This window comes from Siphateles boraxobius, unplaced genomic scaffold (assembly GCF_051911475.1).
Source record: "Siphateles boraxobius isolate OS27281-9 unplaced genomic scaffold, OSU_SipBor_1 26, whole genome shotgun sequence".
Lineage (NCBI taxonomy): Eukaryota > Metazoa > Chordata > Actinopteri > Cypriniformes > Leuciscidae > Siphateles > Siphateles boraxobius.
In genome coordinates, this window is record NW_027508876.1 from 6,001,625 (window position 1) to 6,025,343 (window position 23,719).

Genomic DNA, 23,719 nt, shown 5'->3' on the forward strand with positions numbered 1-23,719 from the left:
ACGGTCAACTGGACCAAGAGCTCATTATTGCCTAGCCAGTCAATTTCCTTTTTAGGAATAGAACTGGACACGGTGACCATGACGGCTCGTTTATCGACACAGCGCGCGCGCCGTGTTCGCCACCTAGCCGCATCTTTCCAGAAGGGCAGCTTTCTCCCTTTGAAAACATTTCAAAGGATGTTGGGCTGTATGGCATCAGCTGCAGCTGGGCCTACTGCGCATGCGCCCGCTCCAACGCTGGTTGAATGCTCGCGCGTCCCGCCGAGCCTGGGTTTCTGGCGGCCAGAAAATCAGAGTGACTCAGACCTGTCCGTAGCGGTCGAGTGACTCTAACCGCCTCGACCTCTCCCAGAAGTACGTTCAGGTGGATCCGATACAGCAGAGGCTGTATTCGACAAACTCAAATGCCGCTTTGTTACGGCGCCCATTCTGATAGTCACTGATTCCTCACGTCAGTTCGTGGTGGAGGTCAATGCGTCAGAGTTGGGGGTAGGTGCAGTTCTTTCCCAACGTTTCCCACAGATGACAAGATGCATCCTTGAGCGTTTTTGTCCCATCGTTTATTAGCTGCCGAACGTAACTATGACATTGGTAACAGAGAGTTATTGGCAGTCAAATTAGCGTTGGAGGAATGGCTCATTGGTTAGAAGGGTCAGGGGTACCTCTTATCGTTTGGACGATCACAAGAATTTGGAATTTATCAGAACTGACAAAAGACTCAACTCCAGGCAGGATCGGTGGGCACTTTTTTCGGTCGTTTAGATTTTTCTCTCTCGTACCGCCCGGGTTCCAAGAACATCAAGCCCGATTCTTTATCGCGCATTTTTGACCATTCTGGACGCCCGGTTACTCCCGGTTACTCCCGAGTGCATTTTACCTGAGACCCTATTTGTCTCCACACTCACATGGGAGGTCGAATCGAAGGTCAAGTTGGCCTTAGAAGGGGTAATGCCTCCACCCGGTTGCCCACCGAATCATTTGTTTGTGCCGGAGGGATTACAGTCCAACGTCATTCAGTGGGGGCATTGTTCTAACGTGGCTCGTCATCCAGGAGTCAACCGCACCATTTTTTGGGTCAAGCAACGATTCTGGTGGCCATTAATGGCTAGAGACATTCGCAGTTTTGTTTTTATCTGCTTGTTTTGTGCCACTGGTAAGACTTCCAATCGACCCCCAGATGGGTTACTCCAACCACTGCCTGTCCCTTCGAGACCCTGGTCCCACATAGCGCTAGATTTGATCAAACTTCCTCCTGCCTAAAGGAGAATTCACCCCGCCTTTCATGTATCCAAATTAAAGCCAGGGTTTTATTCACATTTTAATCCGCATGCCCCGGTTGTGTGTGTTCTGGCATCTTGTGAACTTTAATAAATACTTGATTTGCTATTGCCTCCATCTCTACGTAACAATCGCATCACGTTGAACAGAATTGAGATTGGTTCGCACCGCATTGTAATAGTAGTGAATCAAATTGCATCGCATCGGTAGCTGCTTATATGTATCTTTAATGTATCGTATCGTTGGCAATGCTTTGAGATGCGTATCAACCTCAGTTATGGAGATGCGCCTAATGTGCTTGCTTGATACAGAATAACCAGTGAGGGTTGTTCTTGTGCATCAAGCATGTACTGTATGTTTGAGCTTAAATTGGTTACCTTACATTTAATTTCAATAGATAGACAAAAAAAATTATGAAAGAATATTACAAATATTTTAATTTGCATAATAAATATTAACGAAAGTCAGTGGTTTTGGATCGACATGACGAGGAGTAAGCAATGATAATTTTCATTTTTGGGTGAACTAACCATTTCAGAGAGAACTCAAAGAGTTTTTATTTTCTGGATTGGGTGTGATCCTGTTTCTTCATAATAGCCCATGTTTACTTGAAGTCAATAAACAAATCCGAGTGTTACATTTGTTTTTCTTTTGTCAGAGCTTTACTACTATAGTGGTTCTGAAATCACTAGATTTCTGTGATGGAAGCAAGTGGTCGATGGACGGAGAAGCCCGAGGGAGAGAAAGGCTTTGCCTTTGTAAATAAATTACCTGTATCATTGATTCATTTATAGATTAATTCAGTATGAGCTGCATCAGCTGTGACGTTTTGACTTTGATTGATGAATTGTGGAAACTTCTTTGGGAAAAAAATATATATAAAGGAAAAACAAATTCTGAACCAACTCTGTATTAAAAAAATTCAATTTCTGGCCTGTCCTTGAAAATCAAGTAATAGCTAATGTTCCAGACAGGAACTAAGGGCCCCGTTTTCTGCGAATCAGCCCAACTAAGTGCTTCTGACACTTTAACGAAGATCAAATAATCAGCCAATGATGGCCAAAGCAGTGCTCTTTGCTTTCTTTAATTGGCTGTGGCAGGGCCTTTACATACATTCAAGAATTCACTGAAGGTGAGTCATGGGTGGGGTGGGGGTGTAATCATGTTAAAATGGTGACAAATAATGCTGTATTCCACATTTCCAATTTATGAAAATTTTTCAGGCTTCTCCTTTTTTCTTTTTTTTCTTTGACGAACATTGGACAAACCATATGCATTTGCTTGGGTGTTTTAGCACGAATGCTAATTTTCAACACCTGTCCACGGGAGGCTTTTATAAAGAAAATACAATAACAATACTGATTAACTAAAGTAATAATAAGAATACTAACAAAAAAGGATAAACATACGACATGAGCATGGCGCACGACATTAGAGCGCTGAAAGGCTGTTTTTAATAATAAGAATACTAACAAAAAAGGATAAACATACGACATGAGCATGGCGTACGACCTGAGAGCGCTGAAAGGCTGTTTTCACGGCTGGTAAGATCACCAGCAAGACAGACAGCGCATGACAGGTGCACATTTCTGTGTTCGCTCTGACCGTTCCCCTGCGTGCTTCAGCACCAAGGAGAGCAGTCCCTAAAAGAGCATACACGGGTAGCACGCATCTTTTTAAAGATGTCACTCTACCTGTGTCGTTACCTGGGATTGCAGGATGGTCACAAACGTTGCATCGCGTGTCTGGGCATTGAACATGCTGAGGCAGCATTCATGGATGAGTCATGTACCCATTGTGGGAAGATGACCATCTCATAACTTCAGTCGAGACTCTCCTGCAAAGGAGGCGGAGTCCCCGCGCCTCTGCCGCGATCTAATCCTCCTCAGATGGTTACTTCAGGCAGTGGTGTGGGTGACCTGAGGATTACAGTGAGCGCGCTTCCTTCGGGGAACCAAACCCCTAGGAATCCTAATTCATCCCATGCTCCACAGCCAGTAGCGCCACCTACGGAACGTGCTGGACCATCCACAAGGTATGTACCAGTCGTTTCCTTCGGCGCTCCCTGTAATGAACAGATGTCAATTTCTGCATCGGAGGGTGGGTCAGACTTCTCTGCGGATGACGATTTGACTCTGCTGCCCCCTTTGAGTGTGGCAGCGGTGCCCGAGTCAGGCCCGGAGATGATGGCCATGCTTTCCCGGGCCGCCAACAGGATTGAGCTCGTGTGGAACCCTCCACCATGTTCCGAGCCCTCGAGGCTGGCCGGTTTCTCAGGGTGGCGCGCGGAGGTTCTCAGCAACCCACCCCAGTGGCTCCTACTCCCTCCCGGGGCGGCTAAGGGTTACAAGCATATCCCACCAGTGGAGCAGGCCATTGCTATACACGTGTGCCCTAACGTCACTTGGCGCGGAAAACCGTGTCTCCCTTCCCGGGCCTGTAAGTACTCGTCGGAATTAACCGGCAAGGCTTAAAAGGCCTGTGGGGAAGCCGCCTCTGCCATACACGCCATGGCGTTGTTGCAGGTCCATTAGGCCAAGGCACAGAAGGACCTGCATGAGGGTGGTCAAGATCCACAAGTTCTCCAAGAACTTCGTGCCACAATGGACTTTGCGCTTTGTGCGACGAAGGTCAACGTGCGATCAGTGGGTCGTGCGATGTCCACTATGGTGGTCCGGGAACGCCATCTCTGGCTGTGTCTGGCTGACATGAGGGAGGCCTACAAAGTCAGGTTCCTTAACGCCCCCGTGCACCAGACCGGCGACTCGGTCGAGAACTTCACCTATCACGGCACTCACCGGGTGACAATCACACCGGTGTACCGCCAGACCTTCAGCTCGTTGTCAGACCCCTCATTCCTGCTAGTAAGAGTGCCCTTGGAACAGGTGTCCAGGCATGCTGTGGTATTCACAGATGCCTCGGCCACCGGCTGGGGTGTCACGTACAATAGGCATGCAGTGTCAGGGGTGTGGACGGGACCCCAACTGCTTTGGCACATCAACTGCCACGAGTTGCTAGCAGTACGTCTCACTCTGAGCCGCTTAAAAAGGCCGCTACAGGGCAGGGACGTGCTGGTCCGTACAGACGACACTGCGACTGTTGCGTACATCAACCGACAAGGTGGTCTATGCTGCCGTCGCATGTCACAACTCACCTGCCATCTCCCCCTCTGGAGTTAGAAGCATCTGAGGTCGCTTCGCGCCATGTATGTCCCGGTGTACTCAACCATGTGGCCGACGAGTTGTCACGAACTGTGCTCCTGGGAGAATAGCGACTCCACCCCCAGGTGGTTCAGTTCATCTGGAGAGAGTTCGGGGAGGCTCAGGTAGATCTGTTTGCCTCTTCAGAGACCTCCCACTGCCAGCTGTTTTACTCCCTGACCACAGGGAGCTGGCCCCGGGGCCTCCGCAAATATGCCCCAGTGAGCACAAGGCATGCCCTGCCCGCTCAGGTTGCATCCACGAGAGCATTGCATCCTCCTGGGCACTGGCACGTGGCTCCTCGCTAACAGATATCTGTGGAGCTGACGTGGAGGCTGGGCGACACCTAACACGTTCACTAGATATTATAGCCTACGTGTAGAGCCGGTCTTCTCCCGTGTTCTCAACATAAACTGGTAGAAGCATTGAGAGGCCTGGCTATCAGCTTGCTGCCCCCTACTGTGCACCCTTATTGCTCCAGAGTGAAAAACCTGTTCGGCACAGACATGGCGGAGTGTCTGGCACCAGGCCTTTATCTGTTGAATTCTTGAGAACCGGGTCTAGGCTGGGTCCCATATGTGTGACCATGCTGGGTTCCCATATGTATTTCTTCCACGGCTGCTCCTAAACGGAAGCCCGTGTCTTTCCCTTGGGGAAAACCTTCGGGTTAGTCCATATGTATATCTCCACATAACTCCTTCGGGAAAGAATGTGTCTTCCGCAGCGTTCTCCTTTGTAACAGAAAGGGCATGCTTTCCCAGTGTTATCTAATAATCTCACTGTATGGGTTATCATGGAATAACAGTGACATATACTCTGTGTAAGCCCTCTCCTATCGTCCTTCCAGGCAAGAAGACGACAAGATGCTCGCACAGGGCGCTGGATGGGGTCAGCAGCTGTGGCGCTTTGGTAGGGATTCCAATTTGTTGGGTGACCGTCTGATATGGAACGTCTCAGTTACGTATGGTAACGGATACGTACGTTCCATCACCACATCTGCTGCGACCCGCCAGGGTAGCCAGCTAATCGCCTTGGCTCCTCAGCAAAAAACTGAAGTGCAATCGCACCTTCTGCTCATTATATACCTGCGTTACGTGGCTGAACAGCTGATGCAATAAGTTAAATATATTATATATAGGAATGAGGTATATGTTAATATAATAAGCTTACTTTATGGTGTGGAACGTGTTAAGCCTCTTTCACTCGATCATCTGGCTGAGACACTTTCTCTTCTAGAATGGGGCCGCAGGTGTTTTTTTGAATTTGAAGTGTTGTTTTGAAGTGTTTGTCCCCTTCAAACAGTCTGCATTCAATGACTAAACCCCAGATGTAGATATCACACGTTTGCAGCGTGAATAGTTCTGTTGATTAAACTACCATATTATTTTACGTTTTGATTCCAAAAATTTATCTTATGTATGTGTATAACACTACTTGCAATGATTGTAAAAGCAATGTAACAAATTTTAAAGTCCCAATATCGCCGCTGTCCGATGAAAACAAACGAATGTCCATTTTGTCGATTTTGAGATTTTTCTACGGATAGAATGTCCAGGTTCATTTCCGTATACAGTATGCTTCACATTATCTAAATGACCAATGAAAAGTTGTGAAATCATGTTATCTGATTTTTACGTATATACATTTCGTGTCAAAGCTGTCAATCACGCCGCGTATCTCCCACCCTGTGGAGGCATCTCGCCGGTCTCGTTAAGTTTCATCTTAAGCGTCTCTGGAAGCTCAACATTGGATAGCCGAATAACACTGTGAGGTAAAGTATCAGCAAGCGTTTGTTTTTGACAACTGTTCTCAAGTTTATTATATATTCACAAAATTACGGTAGGACTAGTGTAAACAAAGTATCAGTCTAGCCTTGCCATGTCAGTGTATTGATTCATTGTCCCTTCATAGTTTGCAAGAGACATTTAATAAACTGAGCGCATTTAATAAACTGAGACGTAGGCTATTTAACAAACTGAGCGTATTTAATAAACTGAGACGTAGGTTATTTAATAAAATGAGCGTAGCCTATTCATCTGTCAATATGAAACGCGACTTGGTCATTCTAATTAATGATCAGAAGAACGCGTATCGACCACCGTTACTGTAAAATATGCACGTATGTCCATTTAAACTCGATTTTGGTCAAATGTGGATTATATCATTATACTGGAAAGAATATGGTAAGATTTAAATATGCCGTACCAAGTATGCAACGCTATGTCCAACTGCTTTTGAAATTACGGTGTTTTTTTCACTTCCTGAAAAGTAACCATTCTGGACATACGTGAGTTTCATGGGGCAGCGACGATATGTACAATTTTAGGATTAAAATATCCAAAAACCACTAGAACAATGTTTATATATATATATATATATATATATATATATATATATATATATATATATATTAGTGCTGTCAAACGATTAAAATATTTAATCGCGATTAATCACATTAATGTCATAGTTAACTCGTAATTAAAATTTTTATCTATTCTAAATGTCCCTTGATTTCTTTTTGTCCCATTATTTTTTCTCATTTTAATGCTCTTATCAACATGGAAAAGTGGATTGGCTTGCTTTGTGCAAATGTTCTTTTTTTATTGAAAACAACATTGGCATGTACTGTACTGTTTAATTTCCCACTAACATTCTCACTTGGAGCAAATAATCTACCACACAATGTAACACTGTCCATTAATAAAAGGGTGAAAAAAAAATACTTTGTCACACAAACAGCCCTTTCTAGGGGATCAAAACATGGCGATACAAAATAAAATTAGAAAGTGCACATGTAAGGTAAACTAGGACTCAGCCTATATGTGCTTTTGTCTGAAGTCATTCATTGACGAGGGGACGGAGAATTCGCATCAGCTGTGTGCTTGGCCATCAAGTGGTATTTCAGACTGGACGTGCTGCGATGATAGCTCAGTTCACAACTACAAAACACACAGATCACTTTGGTCTTGTCAATGGAAACATTTGGCAACTTTTTAAAAGTAAACTTTCTATTCAGAATCTTATTGGCATCCATTTCGGCGTCTTGCACTCGCCATCCACTCAAAAAGTAATGTTAGCCTACTACTCTTTGGCCGGCTCGCAAGCCCAAACAAGTGTGTGCGGCGTGCCTGTGGTTTTGTTTCCGGTCTAGCTAGATCCGGTGTGGTGTTGTAGTTTTTCTAACGTTACTAGTTGTTGCAACAGCATACAAAAAAACGACAAAGTTTGCTTGGTCAAAAAGAACGTTAATCTTGCAATAAAAAAATTGACGCCGTTAAAATGGGTTTGCGTTAACGCCGTTAATAACGCGTTTAACTGACAGCACTAATGCTATATATATATATATATATATATATATATATATATATATATACATACATACATACATACACATATATATATATATATATATATATTGTTGACTTGTGTATTTAAATGATCCCAAATGTTTGCAACAATGTTTAAATCCAGAGAAATCAGCTATTTTAGTGTAACAGACTGTAATTGTGTCGTCTGTCAATGATGTCAAATCCATGTAACCCTTGATTTCCGGTTCTGTAAAAACCATGGAAACACCAAAGACACGTTGATATACAGTAGTATGTGTTTTATTGGACAGATGAGCAACTGTGTGGATATCTTTATCAACAGAAAATTAATCCTTGTCATATAGCTCAACACAGTTAATCTTATTGTTTGAATCTCTTGTTTTCTTGATTTACCATTTTTGTACCATGCCTCAGACACTATTTTGTCTTTGTACTTTAATCATTAAAATAAACATAAACAACCAAATGAAAGGAGCTGCAATGGCCGACTGCACCATATAAGCATTATAAAAATAGCAATGTGAAATAGCCTAGGCTCTCGGGCCCGTGCTGTTTCATACCAAAGTAATGTTAATAAAACTTTAATATATTTGCTCATCCATGAACATGATTTCTGCCTGAGTCCTGTGGGATTGCTTTCCATCGGCTGTGTGGAGGTGAAGACGACAACTCCCATGATTCCACGCTCATTTACGGCGTCATCAAGCTACTATGTTAGTTTTTTTTAAACTTACATACTGTGCATTTAATAGAAATAAATGAATGAAAAAGATAAAGAACAATATTTGCCATTTTAAAACTCATTATTGAAACAGAGGCAGAGGTTCTTCATTACCTTTTAACTCAGTCCCTTCCGACATATCTGTTTACCTTTGCTGGACTGACATGAACGATAACGAGCTAAAATGATGGTGTGAAAAATGGGCAGATCATCAATCAATACGAGAGCAGAGACATTGTGCCATAATTTCCAGCTAAATGACTCTTCCCGCTTGCTAGGTGGTGAACTGCGCTTTGTTAGGTTATGAATCAAAGCCAGATGAGATGAATGACTGTGAGCGCTGAGTTAATGTTCCAGTGTGAGAGTGATGAGGGTAATGCTGATGCGTCCATATAGCTGCAATGCAGGAACATGAACAAAATTGTAATGAAAGAAATGATCAACACTCTGGTTTAAATATGCCACAACATAACGGAGATACATTTGTTGACTTAGCACACTTGTTTATTGATTGGATGGAGGCAGATTAAGTTGTGACATTTTGATTAAAAATAATTGTTTAGGTCAAAAAAAGAAGCATATGTTTCTTTCTATTTTTGACTTGTGTACATATTTATGGATTAACTGTTCACAAGGTCAGTAGCATGCAGGGTGAATCTTCAAATTCATTCGCATATCAAAAGGATTTGACGGTTACACTTGCTCCAGAGAGCCTCTCTTCCTTTCTATGACACATGAAACAAATGCTTATACAATGTTTAGGATAAAGCCGAAAGAGCCATTCTGTACTGTGATGCCAATGCGTCATACAAAGAAAATGGAATCATTCAAACTATAGTCTCACATAGCCAGATCTATATAGTCCATAGTCTCAAATATAGGTCTACTTTATAATCAAACTATTATAACACTGTAATTTTAATTACCTCGTCTGTTGACATTTCAAACATATCCACATTGCTATGATCAGATGCTTTCTTAACTGCTGCTTTCTCACAGCCGTTATCTATGTTGTGGGTTTATTTTTTTAAGGTTTCAACAAATATTCATCTAAACATCGCTCTAAGCCATGGGAATGAAAAAGAACTTCGCTGTGAGTATATTGGGGCCTTGAATCACGTTCAGTCTTTTGTACATTGCATTACAAAACATGAGCACGAGCAATAAGTAGCGGGTTGCAGTTCATTTAGTACCCAATAAGTGAATATGCTAATAACTAGGTTTTCTGAATTTCCCATAAAGCCTGTTTAATAATAAATGAATATAAAACAAAAGTGGTGTATATAAAACAATATCAAATATAAAACAAAAGTGGTCTAAGTAGTGTCTGTAAAATAATATAGAATTCGTAGACAATTGGAAAAGTTTTTGGGGCAAACTTTACCTGTTGAAAAGAGATGGTATTCATCCCTCCTGGGATGGTGCTGCTCTTCTCTCTAGTAATTTGGCTCATAGTCTTAGAGACAAAACATCACAATCTGGGGCTCAGGTCAGGAAGCAGACAAACTGGCTAAACCGAGCGTCTGCTTGCGGCCTCGCGTCACCAAGGTCAGATATCCCATCACATAGAGCCTCTTTCACCTAGATATCATAATATAGAGACTGTCTCTGTTCCCCGAATTTGGAAATCCCAAAAACGTCCAAACCGATCTAAGGTTAAAAATGTAATTGATATTCAACAAATAAAAAATAGATATAATACAGATGAGCAAACGATAAAGCTTGGGTTGCTGAATATTCGATCCCTAACTTCAAAAGCGCTCATAGTTAATGATGTGATTTCAGATTATAACCTAGATGTGCTGTGTATGACAGAAACCTGGCTAAAACCAGACGATTACATTTCTTTAAATGAGTCCACCCCCCATGATTACTGTTATAAACATGAACCTCGCCTGAAAGGCAAAGGGGGAGGTGTTGCTGTAATTTATAGTAATATTTTCAAAACCACTAAAAAATCTAGTTTTAAATATAGTTCTTTTGAAGTGTTGGTGCTTAATGTAAACATATATAATGTAATAATGTTACATTGTACATTATATACAAAAATATATATAATGTAAATGATAAATCAACTGTATACAGGCCACCAGGGCACCAAAAAGATTTTATCAAAGAATTAGTACTTTCTATCAGAATTAGTATTGACTGCAGATAAAGTCCTAAATGTGGGTGATTTTAATATACATGTAGATAATGGAAAAGATGCAATGGGATTGGCATTTAAAGACATTCTTAACTCTATTGGAGTTAGGCAACACGTGTCAGGACCTACTCATTGTCGTAATCATACTCTAGACCCGGGCTCTTAAGAGAGCAGCCAGAAAAATGGAGCGCAACTGGAAGAAAACCGAACTAGAGGTATTTCGGATTTCATGGAAGGAGAGCTCGATTGCTTACAGAGAGGCTTTAAAAGCTGCTAGATCTGCTTATTTTTCAACCCTATTAAAAGAAATTAACATAATCCAAGGTATTTATTTGAAAAAGTGGCTACACTAACGAAAAAGAAAGCTTCAAGCCCAGACTTTTCTAAGAAACACAGCAGTAATGACTTTATGAACTTCTTCACTTATAAGATTGATAATATTAGGGACAAAATTATAACTATGCAACCGTCTACTACAGCATCACATCAGGGAGTGCATTATAGTCTCCCTGAGGTAAAATTTGATTCATTTGTTGCCATAGGAGAGGAAGAATTTTGCAAACTCGTTAATTCATCTAAATCGACGACATGTATGTCAGACCCTATACCGACTAAACTACTGAAAGAGATGCTTCCAGAAGTCATAGATCCTCTTCTTAACATCATTAATTTGTCTTTGTCTCTAGGATACGTACCAAAAACCTTTAAGCTGGCTATGATTAAACCGCTTGTTAAAAAAACGCAACTTGATCCTACAGAATTAGTCAATTACAGGCCGATCTCGAATCTACCATTTGTGTCAAAGATACTAGAAAAGGCAGTATGCTCACAACTATGTTCCTTTCTAGAAAGAAATGGTATCTGCAAGGATTTTCAGTAAGGATTTAGACTGTACCATAGGACTGAGACAGCTCTCATTAGAGTTACAAATTACTTGATCTTATCATCCGATCGTGGTTGTATCTCTCTATTAGTGTTACTTGATCTTAGTGCTGCATTTGACACCATTGACCAGAACATTCTCTTAAATAGACTAGAAAACTATGTTGGCATTAGTGGAATTGCATTAGCATGGTTTAAATCATATTTATCTGACCGCTATCAGTTTGTAGCAGTAAATGAAGAGATGTCTTATCGATCACAAGTTCAGTATGGCGTACCACAAGGCCCAGTAATTGAACCGCTGCTGTTCACGCTGTACATGCTACCTTTAGGAGATATCATTAGGAAACATGGAATTAGCTTTCACTTGTCATGATTCTGCCTTAGTGTTCTTGATTTTCACTGGTCGTGAGGCAGTATCATGACAGAATCTTGTTTTGTGTACAAGCACATGGCCTTTTGCTTGGGACATGTGCTTGTGTTGTCTCGTTACGTAACCCCGCCCCCTTGTTATCCTCGTCTTGTCATTATTGTCTAGTCAGTTTCACCTGTCCTTGTCATTAGTTCCCTTTATAATCCCCTTGTGTTTGCTGTCCTGTGTCGGTTCATTGTTTGACTTTGTTTGATACTGCGATTCCTATCTGCGTGTTAACTTACCTGAGAGTACCTTGTGAGAGTTTTGTCTAGTGTATTACTGTTTCTGTTGTTAGTTTATAGTCTAGTTTGTCAAGTCTTAGTCTAGTTTAGTCATTCCTGTTCCAGTCCTGTTTTGCCCCCTCGTGGGTTTTGTTTTCTTGTTTGTTACCAATAAACCTTGTGTTCATCACACTCTGGCTGCATTTGGGTTCATCTCCTGCATCCACATAACAGAATGAACCGACCACAACAGAACCCAGCAGACAGTATGCCTGACGATCATCCTGACCATCTTGTACATTGGTGGCAGGAGGCGATTTCCGACTCCAGGAATGGCAAGCTTCTGTTTCCTTCCCAGGGTGAGCGGACCTTGAGACAGTACGCTGGTTCTGACCAGGACCAGGCTGGTTCCCCCACGACTCCAGAGGCGTCTTCCACACACGCTGACCTCCGTGGTAAACGAGGGAGACGGGTTTCTTGGGATTCCCCCTCGGAGTCATCGTCATCTGAGCTCACCCAACCAGAAGTGGTCTTCCCAGTTCCTGTTTTGTCTTCCGCTTAGCCCGTCCAGCCGATCACGAGTCCTGCTGTAACCATTGCTTCCCGACCTAGGAGAAAGAGGGGAGCCTCCCATCCTTCGTCAAGCGCTGTTCCAGAGCCCGCTACTGCAAGCGCTGTTCCAGAGCCCGCTACTGATAGCGCTCTTCCAGAGCCCGCTACTGCAAGCGCTGTTCCAGAGCCCGCTACTGCAAGCGCTGTTCCAGAGCCCGCTACTGCAAGCGCTGTCCCAGAGCCCGCTGCTGCAACTGAGAGCTCAGAATGCACGTCTGCTGCAGTTAGCGCTGTTCCAGAGTCTGCAGCCGCGACCGCCGTTCCTGAGGCTGCAACGCTAGGCGCTGTTCCTGAGTCTGCAGCTGTGACTGCTGTTCCTGAGGCGGCATCTGTGAACGCTTGTCCTGAATCAGCAGCTGGTTGCCCGGTTACCGAATCTGCCTCTGTGAGAGCTGCGGCCGATCAAGCTGCAGAAGCAGTCCTGCAAGCGGTGTCTGCTCGTCAGAGGTTGCCTATCATTGTTGCTGCCGAGACTCTAGCAGACTACCTTGCCAAGCTTGTCAAGATCCTCGATGTGCCCGTCATGTCTTGTCCCGAGCCCACTGTGTCTGTGAGCTCTATTCCCAAGCCTACCACTGTGAGCGCCGCACCCGATCCTGTCCCTGTGAGCGCCGCACCCGATCCTGTCCCTGTGAGCGCCGCACCCGATCCTGTCCCTGTGAGCGCCGCACCCGATCCTGTCCCTGTGAGCGCCGCACCCGATCCTGTCCCTGTGAGCGCCGCACCCGATCCTGTCCCTGTGAGCGCCGCACCCGATCCTATCCCTGTGAGCGCTGCACCCGATCCTGTCCCAGTGAGCGTTGAACCCAAGTCTGCCACTGAGAGCGCTGCACCCAGTCTTGCCCCTTCGCCTGCCATGTTCCCCGTCAGGAGTCCCGTTTCCTCATCCTCTGTGTCCTCTGTGTCTGAGTCTGTTGCTGCTGCCGCCGATACAGTATCCCAGTCTGTCTTCCCTGTCTCCACTAATTCCCGGACTGTTTCCCCGTTTGTCCAAGACCAAGACCCCTAGTCCACCTATTTACCCTGGACTGCCCCCTAAGAACTTTGTGTTTCCTCCACCTCCCCTGCCTTGTTTATTGTTTTTGATGTTTCACCCCAACCCAGTAATTGTCTTTTCGTGTATGCCTTGTTAGATTTTGTCATGTATTGTTGGTTTGTGTCTTTGTCACAGTCTGTCATGTCCCGTGTTTAATGTCCCCTTGAGGAGCGTCTGGAAGCCGCTCCTTAAGGTGGGGGTTCTGTCATGATTCTGCCTTAGTGTTCTTGATTTTCCCTGGTCGTGAGGCAGGATCATGACAGAATCTTGTTTTGTGTACAAGCACATGGCCTTTTGCTTGGGACATGTGCTTGTGTTGTCTGGTTACGTAACCCCGCCCCCTTGTTATCCTCGTCTTGTCATTATTGTCTAGTCAGTTTCACCTGTCCTTGTCATTAGTTCCCTTTATAATCCCCTTGTGTTTGCTGTCCTGTGTCGGTTCATTGTTTGACGTTGTTTGATACTGCGATTCCTATCTGCGTGTTAACTTACCTGAGAGTACCTTGTGAGTTTTGTCTAGCGTATTACTGTTTCTGTTGTTAGTTTATAGTCTAGTTTGTCAAGTCTTAGTCTAGTTTAGTCATTCCTGTTCCAGTCCTGTTTTGCCCCCTCGTGGGTTTTGTTTTCTTGTTTGTTACCAATAAAACTTGTGTTCATCGCAGTCTGGCTGCATTTGGGTTCATCTCCTGCACTCACATAACATCACTGTTATGCTGATGATACTCAGCTCTATATTTCTTCCAAACCTAACGAAACTCACCAATTCACAAAATTATCGGAATGCATAGTTGATATCAAAAATTGGATGACTAGTCATTTCCTACTACTAAATTCTGAAAAAAACAGAGATTCTAATTATTGGACAAACAACTTCCACACGTAATAACCTAGAACACCGTCTAACACTTGATGGCTGCTCTGTTAAGTCTTCGTCGTCAGTTAGGAACCTGGGTGTGCTCTTTGATACCAATCTTTCATTTGAAAGTCACGTGTCTAGTGTCTGTAAAACCACATTTTTCCATTTTAAAAATATATCTAAATTACGTCATATGCTCTCATTGACAAATGCGGAACAACTAGTTCATGCGTTCATGACATCAAGGCTAGATTATTGTAATGCTCTACCGGGTGGTTGCCCTGCACGCTTAATAAACAAACTACAGCTAGTTCAAAACGCAGCCGCTAGAGTTCTTACCAGAACCAGGAAGTACGACCATATTAGCCCGGTTCTGTCAAAACTGCATTGGCTTCCTATTAAACATCGTATAAATTTTAAAATATTGCTGATTACTTACAAAGCACTAAATGGTTTAGCTCCCCAGTACTTGAGCGAGCTCTGAACGCATTATAGTCCTTCACGTCTATTGCGATCTCAAAACTCCGGCCAGTTGATAATACCTAGAATATCTAAATCGACTGCTGGCGGTAGATCCGTTTCCTATTTAGCACCAAAACTTTGGAACAATCTTCCTAACATTGTCCGGGAAGCAGACACAGTCTGTCAGTTCAAAACTAGACTAAAAACACATCTCTTTGACCTAGCATTCACATAACACTCTATAGACTTCTATAATTCAATATTAGGCTGCTTAGATTAGGTCAGCCGGAACTGGGAACACTTCCCTTAAATCCTGATGTACTCGTTACATCATAAGAAGAATGGCATCTACGCTAATTTTAGTGTCTTTGTTTATCCCAAGGTTTTCCCGCAGCCTGCCGGATCCAGGCCGTTTCCAGATCTGACGAAGGACTTTCGCCTGGACCTGATGACAATGCAGTGCTGAAGTGCCAACTAGCCTCTTCCTATGGAGGATCCCTATACCACTCTACAAATAAAGCGTTGTGGAATTTTTCGGTTCGCGTACCTACCCAAAGTGAAAAGATAAAATAAAATTCTGCATCAAAATTTATAGACAAGGCAAGTAGTTTGTTTAGGCATGGTTTGTAAGGAATTACAAACCTGCGCACATATATTCAAACGCACATAACTATAGAATCAATTCTTAATGCGCATGTGAACGCCATCAGCGTCTATCACAGGTTCACGTTTAAAGTCTATTTAGAGAGAACGGTGTCGTCTTAGCGGCCCCTACTTTAATAACAAATGATCATTTAGACGGAAGTGAAGCAATCAAGACTAACTTTAGCTGGAAATAACATTTTTCAAGAACCACTATAAAACCAAACCAATTTCTGTTACCTTAAATTATATGTTTATCTCTGTAAAGCTGCTTTGAAACAATCTACATTGTTAAAAGCGCTATATAAATGAGGATGACTTGACTTGACAAAAATAGATAAACAACTTCAGCAAGCTTTTGCCATTTGTGTGTGCAATATGGATTTGAATGAACGGTTTGTGGCTAAGATTACAGCTTTCTGAGGTTTGAGCATGGAGACGCTTCAATATCTGCACAGCCCAAAGCAGCTGATTAGAGGAGACAGCTCAATAAAGCTCAAACCAAATCAGACTGCTTGATTAATCTACCCGCTGATAAACGTCTTCCTCTTTTTGCATTAAACCATCCGTTTGTATGAGGAATAGACATCACAATCCAGACACATATCCACAAAGATTTAATCACCCTCATTCTGACTTCATTCAGAATTGTAGAATTGCCCCAAAAACTATTTAAAAGCCTACAGACCCACTTAAAAAAGGCTGATTGGTTATTTCATTAGATATAAAATATCAAAGCAGGTCATCTGAACTTGAAGGCTGCTGAAAATTTTCACATAACTTTATTTTTCTAAGCCATTTTTGCAAAGAATTGAATTGCTGTTTTGGTGATTTTTCCCTTGTGAAAACAGAAAAGTGCTTATTTGCATGTAATGTGCACTTGTAGTGTACTTCAAACCTTAAATGTATATATAAAAAAAAACTACTTGCAGATAATATTTTATCAATATTATCGGAGGTCACCCTTCCACCGGGACGCCACTCTCTCGTGAACATGCGTATGGCCGTTACCGGAAGCCAGTGATTATAGTTTATAAAGTTTTAAATATAGATTTTTTTCTTACAAAAACCTTTGCTTCAAATGGCATTTGTTAACCCACTGCAGTCATATTAATTACTTTTATAATGGATGGATGTGCTTTTTGGAGCTTTTTGGACTCTATTTAATGCCATTACAAAGCTGGGAGGAGCCAGAATATTATTTAATATAACTCAGATTGTGTTCGGCTAAAAATAAGAACGTCATATTCACCTAGGATAGCTTGAGGGGGAATAAATTACAGGGCTCTGCAGTGCGACCATATCAGTTGCATTTGACCTGACCTGATCAGGCCCGGTTCTATGGGGGTGCACCTTCAGTTGAAACTAATAACAACATATTGGCCAAACAGATTTTGCAAACACGCTAGGGGTGTATTTGTGTTTGCACTCTGGAGAGCATGATGAGAGAACATGTTTTTGCAGAGTTGAGCAGAGCAATGTAACCAATCAGAGACATATTGATTTCATGAGACGCAATGACCAATCAGAGGCGTTTAAGTTAAAATCCACTCACCGCTCAAAACGCTGGAGTTTGTTCAGTGCTGAGTTATGCAAGATTTTTGTTCTTCTATTCCACCTCTGCAGTGCAAAGATTAATTTTGTTGATACTGATTTCATTTGATTGGTAACTTATTCTTCCTGATTGTGTATTATTATTTTAACTCAATTTATAAATATAAATGTATGAATTTGACATAAAATATGTCACATTTAATAAGGTTAGAAAAAATGTCCTTACAAAGGTTAAAAAATGCCCCGGCAAGTCATTTTAAGGTGTTAAATATCACCTCATAATGGGAAAGTTGATTTCTGTCATTGATCAGAATGATCAGGTGCTCCTAATCTTTTGACTGTGCTCCTACATTTTTTAAATTAGGAGCACAGATGCCACCCCCACCGATTTTTGGGTGAACAATCCCTTTTAAGTACATTTTGTAATATTCAGTATTAAATTTTTTAATTATCTATGTCATGTTTAAAGAAGTACATTTATTTTGTTTTGACTAACATACTAAAGCACATGTAAAGAAATGTATTATAATTTTAACTGTAGTGTGTTATTTAATATTGCATTTAAGTAAACATATTTTGAATGTACTAAATTGCAACTTCATCATTACAAATGTTTAACAATACTGTTAAATATATATATTTAAATACATGACATATCATTTTAAGTAGAAATTACATTAAAGTATTTTTTAGTTCACAATAAATGCTTGTCTGAACATTCCTGAGTCCTATTTATATAGGTGAAAAAAACCCTCTAAAGTTCAGCTAATTGCGTTTGACAATTTTTTTTATATATTTTAACATAAATTGCAATTAACATGCAATAATGTTTCAGAAATATTACATTCAGTTCATACTTAAAGCTGCATTCAGTAACTTTTTTTCTGTATATAAATTTATATAAAAAGCAAGTACATCATGAAACCATTTTCCAAACCATATTTTAGACTGGTACCACTGCAGAGAATCACAGTACCTGCGTGACTCGTCATAGACATAAACAGAGAGAAGTAGCTCCGGCAACAATGTTCTTCCGCAAGACGTATGCATTTATGTTTATTAACCGCTAGTCAACAAAAGTTACTGACTGACGCTTTAAATTTTATAATTTTTCACACTTCTTTCAAATTAAATAAAAAAAATGTTTCTGTAAGGGAAAGTAGACATAAATGTCATTTCTCCTTAAGTATCCTTGCCGATGATTGAATTACTAACATTTCACAACGACAAAGTGTCACAATTCTTAAATCTCATCACTATTTCTATCATTTTGAAACCTAATTTTTATTTTTTTTATCATTATGAAGCAATTATAAAGCAGTGACTTGTTATAAAGCGGGTACATTTTATTTAGGTCAGTTTAAGATCTTGATTCTCAAATGCTTGAATTTTATGACTATGAAAAGAAAGTGGAATTTGTTTTATCTTCAAGAGGAAAATAGTAATGCGCAACGGTGTATTCTGCTGCCTCTCTGAATTGATTATGTGAACAATGAGGATTAAAGTACGTTTGTGACTCAATGCTCAGATAAGGCAATCTTATTAGATTCTGGACATCTAATGGAAGAACGGCACTAGAGGAAATCATTTGTCTGCTGATGAGAGCACTTACTGTTGATCCACTTAGCGTTAGGGTCGTGAACTTTGAAGTCTTTCTTGAAGATTTCTTCCACTGTCACTTTTCCCTTAAAGGCCAGGCTATCGTCCTCACCTATAGAGAGAAAAATAAAACAGAAAAGACTTTTAGAGCTCGAAGTTTATTTATACGCCTCCACCATCTCCTGCTCAGAGCATGACAAAAACTCTCTGCTTTTCAGGTTAACGGGAGGCAAACTGTATCTGCATTGGGCTGAATTGGCTGACAGGCTCTTCTTAGAGTGCAGCCTGGTGATTTTTCCTCTAAAAGAAGTGATAGTCTCTCTTTGCTAATGCAACTGTACCTCCTGGGCTTGATGTGAAAACCACAGTGATCTCTTAACGCAGTGCTGCAAAAGTTCTGACTGTTCCAGCCTCCAGCAGCGCCTGGGTTCATTATCTCAGTCGAACTGCTGTGCTCAGGGCCCAAAGATCGCCTCCATCAGGCCACCTCTGTTTGACATTACCTCTCATTTGTTCAGCACACGGTACGAGTGCACCAACTCTCCGCTGGTAGTGGAAAAGCGTTTTAAATCACACGCATTGAGAATGAATGTGCCGGTAGAGCTTTGCATTAAATGACAGCCCCATAAGGTGAGAATGAACACCAGAATGTATTCAGTGTGTTTGACAGAGAAAGCGGGGAAGAATCTATCAACTCACGCGCACTTCATCTCGCTCCGACTAATATTACGCTGTCACTTTGACTTGTGTACGTGTGCAGGTTGGAGCGTGGGCTGGGTGCAATTCTCCAGCGCCGCAGTGGAGGGGGGAAAAAAGGGAGGACATGGAAGTAAACATAATCAGGCGTCCCTCCAGGCTCTGCTTTAGACCAATTGAGTGTTTCATTATTAAAATGGGCTTTGTGCATTTACAGCTGATGCCAGCACTAACTTGATTTATTTAGTCATAATTCTGCACATCAGATATGATCACAGAGTTCTTTCGTCTAGCATATGACTCATTTCATATGCATTGGAAGATGCAGGAAAGGCAATATCTGATTTGTACCATTTTACTGTCAGGATGAGCAGGATTATACATCCTAAATAGGAAGACTGCAGAAGAGCAAACACCATAAAGCCTCAGAAATATACTTATATATATATATATATATATATATATATATATATATATATATATATATATATATATATATATATATATATATACATACTATATATATATATATATATATATATATATATATATATATATATATATATATATATATATATATATATATATACTTATATATATTTCGTCTTAAATTGCCTTGTGGACTATAGTCTGGTCCACATTCTGGATTACTCTATTGCCCTTTTTGGAAGGAAGGGGCTGTCTGATTGATTTGTCAAGCACCCAACCATAGTTTAATTTCCTTTGTGATATTTAAGAGTGGATAAATGTGCATTTGTACATAATTTAGAGTAGAATGTACAGTTGGGTTTGAGGATATCTCATTTATTGGCTTTACTGTCTTTGCAACAGGTTTCCCACATGACCAATGAATTTCATTGGCTTTTCCAATCGTTCAATATTACTGGATGCAGCTTTAATAAATACAGATAAAACACTCAAAAAAGCAATTCCTAGACAAATTGTTTTAGAGCTTAGCATAACTAGAAGTATTTAAAGAAAATCACAGATATTTCCAGGTTTTCCATGGCCATGGAAACCTAATAGTCTCAACAAAGATTTGAAGCCATAAGCCAAGCAAACTTTAGATAATCCAGTGTCTAACTCTAAGAAGCAGTTGGATTTGCTGCAGAAGGTAGTACGTTGCTCCCAAGATAAAAGGGTCATATTATTTCTTTAAAAAAAGAGAAATAGTTTATATTTAATTATACTATATATTTATCGCCTGCATGACTGTGCGACTGGCCCATCTCTCTCTCTCTCTCTCTCTCTCTCTCTCTCTCTCTCTCTCTCTCTCTCTCTCTCTCTCTCTCTCTCTGCAATTTCTACAGTCCTATTTAATAAAAGGCTAAACAATAAATAAAAAAAGAAACACTCAAAAGTGCTCACTGTAGCATATTTTGTAAACATGACTTTGTTTCCTGGTGGGCTGATAAAACATGTATCAGAAATTGAATAAAAGCCAGGTAATCTGATAGAAGCCAATTTTTTTGGTGCAATATGCATCACGCTGTCCATGAGCGGTCCTTGAAGCCTGAGGCTGATAGTAGGAAACATTTAAACGTGAGCAGAAAAATGAACTTAAAAAGTGGATAAACCTACATATTACATAAACAGCAATATATTAGGCAAACAAGATATAATAATCCCTGCCAATGTGTTCAGTCAAGTGAGATTCAAAGAGTGACAACAAAAGAAATGTCTTGGGCGTGTATTCAAGTTTTATGCCCTGCTGGTGTGTCTAGAGCTGATGCATGGTGCAAAGAGGAGCAATGAGCCCAGCTGGAAGCTTCTCCGCCTGGCTGCCTGCTGTAGAGAGAATGCAGCGTGCCTGGACTGTGCACTGTTAAAGCTGAGCTGCCCACCATTGCAGATAGATAAATATTCATCACTGTAAACACACATTTACTAAGTACACTGATGCAAACACAAAAAACAAAGCTCAGTAAAGTTCAGTCATGCAGTCAGATTTATTAGCACTTTATTTATTAAAAAGATTTTCTGAAAATGTAAGTGATAGTTATAATAATCTATAATCTTCAAAATCAGAGCAGATACTATTAAAAAGGTTGTTCAGGTATTCAGCAGCAAAGTACTTAAGTAAAAAATATTTGGTGCACAGTAATTTTCTAAAATCTAAACATTTAGTGAGATACATAATTTAGTTGGGGAAAATAAATAAATTGAACATAAGCGCTAAATCTGGTAAAATGTTAACAAAAAAATTAAATTATTATTTGTATTCTTATAAATTACATTAAAGAAAAACGACATATATTAGAATTCAATGTATACACATCTGTGTAGCAATAGGTGTATAATAGTGAAAAAGTCGCTGGGAGCCATCATAGGCAGGAAGCGCATTGTGTGGTTTTTACACACCCTAATTGGGAACACTGAAGCCATATTGGGCAGGCAGTGAATCTGTGTGCAAACACTCCCACGAGAGTAAAGATACTTGGATATTTGTTTTTTGCCTGTAGATCGATTGCTCGATTGCTCCTGCCTGCTGCCTCTGCTGAGTTGGTTTGCGTCTGTAAGCTTCATATTTCTTTCTGTTTTGAATTATTATTTACTATAATTTCCTGTTGTTTATACTGCTAAATATAACTTACACAACATCACATATTAACCTCACATCGCTAGCTTCAATCTAAATTGTTGCTAGCACAACACGCTAGAAATTCGTTAGCCTGTTAGTGTCCCATCAGTGCGCTATTTATTTATTTATTTATTTTGCTTGCGCACTCGCGCCTTTTACAAATCCATCAAACAACTGTGGTGAGTATAAGTCAGTCAAACAAACACGGTGAGTCATGTCATCTTCTCCTCTTATTGTTACTTGCACTTCATGTAACATGTATAGCATAGCCTTCTCTATCAGCACAGGATTTACATGTGATAAATGCAGGGAGACAGTCAGCCTGACGGAGAAGATTTTAGAACCAGAGACATGCATCCAAACTTTAATTGAGGTCAATTAAGAGTGCAAGGCCTTTAGATACTACTTTGTATGAGATTAGCTTAGAGAACACTGTACATTGTTCGGTTCCGGCTGTAGTAGAGCCCCTGCAGCAGGGCAATTGGGTGACGGGGAGACACTGTAGCCGCGGGAGAAAACACAGCTCTTCCGTTCCGATTACAACATCAAATAGATTCTCCCCACTCAGTGAAACACCCACTGAGAATCCTGTTGAAAGTGCCCTAGTTATTGGCGATTCTATTACACGGAACATGAAAATAGAGACACCAGCCACCATAGTCACATGTTTGCCGGGAGCCAGAGCGCCTGACATCAAAGCAAATTTAAAAGTGCTGGCTAATGCTAATCGTAAATTCTCTAAGATTATTATTCACGTCGGCACAAATGATGTTCGACTTCGCCAGTCGGAGGTCACTAAAATTAACGTTAAAGAGGTGTGTGAACTCGCAAATACAAGGTCAGGCATTTTAATTTGCTCTGGCCCCCTTCCTGTTCGAAGGAGTGATGAGATACTTAGTAGACTGTCCTCACTCAAACATAACAATCTGGGGCTCAGGTCAGGAAGCAGACAAACCGGCTAAAGCGACCATCTGCCAGCTGTCTTACGTCACTGAGGTCAGATAAATCCCATCACATAGAGACTCTTTCACCTACATATCATCATATAGAGACTGTGCCTGTTCCCCGAATTAGGACATACAAAAAAACTTCTGAACCCATCAAGGATACAAATTTAATTGATGTTCAACAAATAAAAAAATAGATAGAAACCTCAGGTTGCTGAATATTCGATCCCTTACTTCAAAAGCACTTATTTTTAATGTTGTGAGTCATTGTGACTCATTCCTCATGAGTCCCGCTGGGAGAGGACGCTAGCGCGTTTTTTGGCTGCCGCTTCTCCCCTCGGGGAAATCAAATCAAAACTTCTTATTGCATCAAAACTGCCTAACTTACCTGGACCTTTTTCGCCTGCACGTCTCTGCTATCGAAGGACCCGACCCAGTTTGGATCGGCAACGTTTTAGGATTACGGACAGTGTAGTTGGCACCCGTTGGATCGATCGGGTTAACACCAGCGCTTCCGGGCGGCAACGCTAACTTCTCCTGCC

At 41.2% G+C, this 23,719-nt stretch overlaps 1 protein-coding gene across 4 annotated transcripts in view; it reads right to left on the minus strand.

Annotated features, from left to right (window-relative positions):
• dpp6a (dipeptidyl-peptidase 6a) overlaps nucleotides 1-23,719 on the minus strand; it is a 503,595-nt gene that overhangs the window by 152,964 nt on the left and 326,912 nt on the right. For all 4 annotated transcript variants that reach the window (XM_077244246.1, XM_077244247.1, XM_077244244.1 and 1 more), the window contains one exon: nucleotides 18,967-19,065. In XM_077244246.1, the coding sequence (XP_077100361.1) occupies nucleotides 18,967-19,065 (99 nt within the window). The remainder of the gene's footprint in view (nucleotides 1-18,966; nucleotides 19,066-23,719) is intronic.